The 7,040-nt window shown below is 47.5% G+C and overlaps 1 protein-coding gene across 5 annotated transcripts in view; it reads right to left on the bottom strand.

Moving 5' to 3' along the window:
* Nucleotides 1-254: 254 nt before the first annotated feature.
* Nucleotides 255-7,040, bottom strand: part of LOC129502584 (gasdermin-C-like) — a 32,116-nt gene continuing 25,330 nt past the window's right edge. For all 5 annotated transcript variants that reach the window (XM_055314305.1, XM_055314304.1, XM_055314302.1 and 2 more), the window contains exons 6-14: nucleotides 6,762-6,873; nucleotides 5,707-5,751; nucleotides 5,301-5,333; nucleotides 5,008-5,061; nucleotides 4,718-4,744; nucleotides 3,536-3,675; nucleotides 3,032-3,161; nucleotides 2,484-2,557; nucleotides 255-1,775 (exon numbers count right to left, since the gene is read on the bottom strand). In XM_055314305.1, the coding sequence (XP_055170280.1) occupies nucleotides 1,410-1,775; nucleotides 2,484-2,557; nucleotides 3,032-3,161; nucleotides 3,536-3,675; nucleotides 4,718-4,744; nucleotides 5,008-5,061; nucleotides 5,301-5,333; nucleotides 5,707-5,751; nucleotides 6,762-6,873 (981 nt within the window). In that variant the 3' untranslated portion in view covers nucleotides 255-1,409. The remainder of the gene's footprint in view (nucleotides 1,776-2,483; nucleotides 2,558-3,031; nucleotides 3,162-3,535; nucleotides 3,676-4,717; nucleotides 4,745-5,007; nucleotides 5,062-5,300; nucleotides 5,334-5,706; nucleotides 5,752-6,761; nucleotides 6,874-7,040) is intronic.

Genomic DNA, 7,040 nt, shown 5'->3' with positions numbered 1-7,040 from the left:
AGGGAGAAGCAGACTCCCCACGGAGCAGGGAGCCCAATGTGGGGCTCCATCCCAAGATCCTGGGATCATGACCTGAGCCAAAGGCAGACACTTAGCCAACTGAGCCACCCAGGTGCCCCTCAACGTTCCTTTTAAAAGAGCTCAAAAAAGCATAATTTGGAAAAGTCGCACATAATGATCAGTACACAGTTATAATTTTGAGGGAGCTAATTTTATTTTAAAGATCTTAAAAATGTATTTGAGAGAGAGTGAGCACAAGCTAGGGAGGGGGACAGAGGGAGAAGCGGACTTCTTACTGAGTAGGCAACCCAATGCAGGACTGGATCTTAAGACCCTGAGATCATGACCTGAGCTGAAGGCAAATGCTTAACTAACTGAGCCACCCAAGCGCCCCCTCCCCGCCTTTTTAGAGAGGTTTTTTTTTTTTTTTGAAACAATTCCAGACATACAAAATGTTTCAAGAATTGAAAAAAAAAAAAGAGAAAAAGCCCAGATGTCCAGCGACTGAGGAATGGATATAGATATGGTACATATATGATGTACTACTACTTAGCCATCAAAAAAATGAAATCTTGCCATTTGCAACAACATGGTTGGGACTAGAAGATACTATGCTAAGTAAAATAAGTCAATCAGAGAGACAATTATCATACGATCTCACTCATGTGGTATTTAAGAAACAAAACAGGATCAGAGAGGAAGAGAGGGAAAAATAAAACAAGATGAAATCGGAGAGTGAGACAAACCATAAGAGACTCACTCTTAATCATAGGAAACAAACTGAGGGTTGTGGAGGGGTGGGGGGTGGGGGATGGGGTAACAGTGATGGACATTAAGAAGGGTATTGGATGTAATGAGCACTGGCTGTTGTATGCAGCTGATGAATCACTAACTTCTACTTCTGAAACCACTACTACATTATATGTTAATTAAATTTAAATGAAAAAAAGAAGAAAACCTCTTGTTTTTAAAATCTGATATCTGTCTCTCTATCCATTCATTAGTCCCCTTATTTTATGATGCATTTTTTTATGATGCATTTTTTAAAAGATTTTATTTATTTATTCATTAGAGACAGGCAGAGACATAGGCAGAGGGAGAAGCAGGCTCCCCCTGGGGAGCCTGATGTGGGACTTGATCCCAGGACACCAGGATCACGCCCTGAGCTAAAGGCAGATGCTCAACCACTGAGCCAGCCAGGCGTCCCTTATGATGTATTTCAAAGTAAGTTGCTGATATCAGTACACCTCACCCCAAACAATTCATATTGTTACTGGCGTTTAATATTGGTTTACATTGTTTTGGAGTAGCATTGCTATATACAGCGAAATGCTCACATCTTTAGATACTATTTGATGAGTTTTGACAAATGCATGAATCTTCATCAAGGTACAGATCTTTCTGTGATTTCAGAACTTTCCCTCAAGTCTACTGACTCCTGGCTGTGTCTGACCTAGAGTGGCAGAAATTGTGGTCCTAAGTCCTCTGAGCTCATCAGGGACACTTCCAGTATAGACTGGTAGGGCCTGGCCTCTCTGACTGCCTGCTAGCTGCTGCAGAATGGAAAGGGTCGCATACAGGGCAGACAGGGGCTGCTTGACTTCCAGATCCCAGGTTGACCTGGGACTATTCAGCTCCATATTCAGGCCACACTCCTGCAGCAGGCCATAGGTGATGGCCAGACCTTCACCCTGGAGTGGGGCAAGGAGCTCAGGTTTGAGGGTGAAGGGGATGTTCCAAGGGTATTTGAAGTTGGGCTCCAGGATGCTCCTTACCTAGAATAAACAGCATCCCACGTTACAGGTTAGCATTTGAGGTTGGGAAGAGAAAATTGATCCCAAGAGGGTCATTCAGGGTAACTGAAAAGGACAAAAGCTTTGGAGTCAAGTGGACCAGGAGTCATATCCAGGTCATATCCTGTGATCAGTGTGAGTGTGGACACATTATTGGAAAATGCTGAGCATTGGCTTTTCAGCTGCTAGACAGTTATACTAACGTTTCCCTTGTAGAATAGTGGCATCTGGAGTAGGATACGTATTCATGTACGCACATGTGTGCAATGTGTGTGTGTGTATATATATATATATATATATGGATGTCTGCCCACACATATATATTTACATGTACGTATGTGGAGAAAGGGAGAGCAATTCTCAAATGGTAACTGCTTAGAGTAAAGCAGGGATATGACTCAGAGCCCTTGGGTTCCCAGACCTGGGTTCACTATATAGCTCTTTTAGAACTGTGGGGGACCCCCCTGCAGGGGTTGCCATGGAAATGGAGACCCTCCTGAGATAGACTCATACCCTCTGGGACTGTTCCCCAGAGGCAGTTGCAGCCAGGGATTTCCCAGTTGCCACACAAAATCCCATCTCCCTTCCTGGCAGAAACCTCCATCATGATCTCTTTTTTTCATCAGAGCCATTCTTAACTCTGATTTTCTCACCCTCCTTCCTGGATGTTGGCCCCTGGGGATTTCTCACCAGCTCCTGCTGCTGGAGGAGGATCCTCTTCTTCATGGACTGGGCCAGCAGATTGTGTTGGGTATCACTCAGCACTGGGAACAGAGGGACGTTTGGAGAAAGAGAGGGATGAAGAATCAGATTTTCCTCTCCCCACTGTGAACTAGGAGACCTCCTGAGAGGGGAACTCTGAGGCAGGAGAACAAACCATTGGACATGGAAGTCAATTTCCCTGTACTAAGTCCTCCTCCTATTCTTGGAATGGTCTCCAGGATGCTACATACCATGGTCCAGAGGAAGGGATTCTGAGGCTGGAGCCTGGAATCATCCACCCACAATGATCTGTTGGATGTACTTGGGCAGATCACTTTCTAAACCTAAGGCTGGTTCTCTGTTAATACAGCAAATTTATCTCCCTAAGCCCTCCAGACTTTGGAGAGAGCTGACATGTGAGGGTAAAGATCATGGTATTTGAAGGGTTTTGGAGAGGTGGCATCTAATCCATGGCTTTCAGGAGGTCTGCAGGCCAAACCTTTGACTTTCCTACATTTCTCCCAAATCACTCTTACCTATTATGGCTTCGAGGAGGTAAATGATGGAGGATCTTCCCTGGATCCATAGATTTCTTGTGTCCTCTTGTGTCTCATTTAGGATTTCGCCACCAAAGCCATCCAAAGGATCAAAGGGGTCCCCATCCAGCTGTAGGAGACTGGTAGTATTGGTAATATGATACTACTACTACTACTACTACTACTCTTACAACTAGTATTGTTAAGTAATTTGGCCTGTGTCTTCTAAGTCTGTAAGTCATTGATGAAGCTGTAAGGGTCAGTGGGCCTTATTTGCCCCAGGGGATTTGGCCCTGTTGTGCAGGGCCCTCAGCCCCAATATTTGGAGCTGTACTCGCTAGCCCTGTTGTGCCTGGGGCCAGTGTCCTAGATCTCTGACATCCTACTCTTTCCCCTGGCATTGTCCCATTTCCTTTTCCCCCATGTGCATTGGTAGCAGTATCGCCTAAGCCTGCCCCTTTTACCACTTTTGATCAGCCCTCAGTAGCTATAGGAACCCCTCACCTTGTCCATAAGTTCCAGCAAAGCCTTTCGGTTCCCAAGCGTGTTCAGGATATTACGGAATATGGCATCCTGAGTGTCCTTTGAGAGCTCGTCCAGGGCCTCCACTTCCTGGAAAATCTCTTCATGTAGTTGCTTGAAATCTTCTCTCAGGAATCAGCATCAACCAGAAAAGGGGTACAATTCTTTGATTAGAACATTCCTGCAACGATCAGCCCTTTCCCACCAGTGTGAGCCCTTTTATCAACTAAAGCATCTCTGTGGATGGCACATTTGATCTCCGGAAAGAGTTAAAATAACAGACTAGCAAATAGACAATCCTAGTGCTATGAGATGAGGGGGGTTTAGAATACAGGGAGCAGAGATGGAGATTCTGGACAGGGGTCATGGGAAGTGGAAGAAAATGACTAGGTGCTCATTACTGGGACATATCTGACATAACGTGGATTCTAATAGTGGGCTCTGGGAAATAGGATCTCAAGTGCTCTGGGTTTACATCTGTTAAATGGGGATGTTAAGAGGATTCAGTTGAGTTTATGTATATAAAATGCTTGGGGTAGTTCTGGGTACACGTGAGCTACCCTTATCATGTAATTCTCCCTGTATTGTCTATGTCCATACAGAATTAAGCAAGGAATGGATTCAGGGGCTCTCTGCTTCTCCTAGCAGATGTCAGGTGACCTCAAGATGATCTGCTAAGTGAGGGGTCACCAGAATGGAGGCTGCAGTGACAACAAGCATTTCTGTTTGGTTCACCTGCTGTATCCCGGTTGCTCAGAATAATGCCTGTTGCCCAGCTCTTTTTTTTTTTTAAGATTTTATTTGTTTATTCATGAGAGACAGAGTGAGGCAGAGACATAGGCAGAGGGAAAAGCAGGTTCCCTGCAAATCCCCCCCGTATCTCCTGATACGAGACTTGATCCCAAGACCCTGGGATCACGACCTGAGCCAAAGGCAGATGCTCAACCACTGGGCCTCCCAGGTTCCTCGCCCAGTAAGTTCTTAGTAAATGTTTGTTGCAGGCGTGCACAGATGAATAAAAGAACGAATAAGTGGAGCTGACCAAAGCGTATATCTGGACGTAGAGCTCAGTTTTCTGAGTTGCACGGAAACTCCAATTTGGGTTCTCAGGTTTGCAGTTTCCTATCCCAGAGGCCTCTTAATTCCCTCTTAATAAGCACTCACCTTGCCTAAAAGGTTCCTGTGTTCTTCCTGGAAAGAGAATCACAAGTGATCATTTCTTTTCTCATGCTCAAATATGCTTTTCAGACCCTTTGGAGGGTTCTGTCCTCTTACCACTTCCTCTTGTTAAACTTCCTGCCCCAACCTGGGTCAATCCTTCCACCCCCTTGGCCTTCCTGGACCTTTCCTATTCCATAAAAACTAGGACCAGGCCCTGGGGGCAGTGGGGGCAAAGGCCCAGGGCAATCTGCCCTGGTCACCAGATGAGTGCAGGATGGGATCCTTATCCTTACCTCCAGCAAACACATATTCACCTCTTAGGCGGATGAAACCACTGTTGATGGTGCCTGAAAGAGAAATTACATTCCCCATCCAACAGTTAACTTCTGAAGCCATTTGGTTTCTCTGACCTTCTGTCCCGACTTCCCTGACCCCCTCCTTTCCTTCTACTCCTGCCCTTTGCCCAGAGGCCAGATCCTCCCGCCTTAGGTAAGGGCAGCAGAGGCAATCACGTGGGGGCTTTTGTGCAAGGTGGCGTCATGGAGGATCCAGTCCCACCGTCCTGGCTCAAAAATCACCCACTCACTTGGAAGTGATTTCGACTGGTAGCGCAGTTTCTCTGGAAAGAAAGAGAAGTGTTTACTCACAAAGGTTTACTCTCCTCTCCCCCTGCCCTAACCCCACGGCTCTCCCTCCTCTTCCTACCCCCACCCCTGGATTTCTTACCTCTTCCCACTACTTCAGGTGACTTGGTGCCTAGGCATATGGAGACCCAGGCAGCACCCCCACAACCCTATCTCAGTGGCTAGGGGCCTGTGCCAAGGTCAAAGGCAGGGGAGAGTAGGAGGCAGTGAAGGAGACTGGCTGGAAAGGTTTCCCTATGGGTCTGTGGGGGCTGAGTCCAATGCAGGGCTCTTCCTAGCATCCAAAGGGGGTCAGGTTTCAGCAGGGTCTGCGTCTAGGCAGAGAACCTGCCCAGCTCTGGAGCTCACCTTCTGGAAAGGTCTTCTCCTTGTCGTCATCTGAGATGAGAATATCTGGATGGGAAGAAGTCAGGCCAGGAGAGCTAAGGTTATTCCTGTTGGACTCTTTCATATTCCTGCACCTGCAGCCCCAGACTTCCTCGTCCAGGCCAGGCATGGCAGCTTTTCTCAGCGTGGCCTGGGGACCCCTCCCGTCATAGGCACCTGTGATGCTGGCTAAAACTCAGAACCCCGGGCCTGATTCTGTATCTTCGGAATTCAATTTTCTGAAGAGGACCCTGGAGCCTGCCTTTTGACCAAGCACGTCGGTTGATCACTGTGCGCTCTGAGATTGGACAACTGGCTCTGTAAGGTAAAGGTAATTGGCTCTGTCCTCCTTTCTTTGGGTAGGATTGTCTGTTTGTTGCCGTTTGTCCTATTCCCTGAGCTCTCCTCCCTCACCTGTGTGCTCCCAATCCTGCCCTCTTCCTGAGTGATTTCATAGCTGCATATAAGAAATGTGCTGAGACAAGATGTTGCAGTGAGGTTACTGTAGAGAGTAGTGGGTGAGTGAGTATATGTGTGCATGTGCATGTGTGTGAGTGTGTGTGTGCTGGGGGCCTGGGGCTAGCAAGAGAGGGAGAGGTGTAGATAAAACCCTGCATTCTGCTCCTAGGGCATTATGTCTGCAGTTTTGTTTGGGATCCTGCTGGTGTCTCATGGGCTCTGACCTCAGGTTATGGGGTCTCCCAGGTAAGCTGCTGAGAGTGGCTTGAGTGAGTCCTTGAATGAATACAGGTGGTGGGATTGGGGTGCACTTTGCTCAGTGCTAAGGTCACCTCTGCACTGGGCCCCTTTCCACATGGGAGACTCTGTCTCCTCATAGCAGCATTCCAGGCTGTGCTGGGAGGGGGCCATGGGTAGTGGGATATGTGTGTGACCCCAGAGCTGGGAAATGTCCTCAGCCTTCTCCATGAATGGGCAGAGCAGTGGGTGGAAGCATGCTGATGCTCCTTCCCTCTCGTTTCTCTTCTGAGGAGAAGCAGATTCCCTCTCCCCATCTGCCTCTTTCAGCCTCTGCTTACCCCAGCCATTCTCCTTAAAAACCAGCTGCTTCCTCTTGTAGGCCATCACTGTGCCCTGTGGCAGAATCAGTGTCTTCTCTCTCACTTTTAGACCCTCTCCCTGGCCTTGACCCTGGGGAGAGAAAGCAAACAATATGCCCCATATGCATGTGATTTTAAAACTCAGGTAGATCTAGAAAGCTCATAATCAAGGAACACACCAGCCCCCTGATCTCACCCTCTGTTGGTCCTGATTTCCAGGTTCTGCTCTTTTTCCTTCTTGGTTCAGTATTTACCTTT

The sequence above is a fragment of the Nyctereutes procyonoides genome, unplaced genomic scaffold (assembly GCF_905146905.1).
Source record: "Nyctereutes procyonoides isolate TBG_1078 unplaced genomic scaffold, NYPRO_anot_genome, whole genome shotgun sequence".
NCBI lineage: Eukaryota > Metazoa > Chordata > Mammalia > Carnivora > Canidae > Nyctereutes > Nyctereutes procyonoides.
The sequence above is the reverse complement of the archived record's forward strand: the minus strand, read 5'-3'. Positions and strand labels throughout refer to the sequence as shown.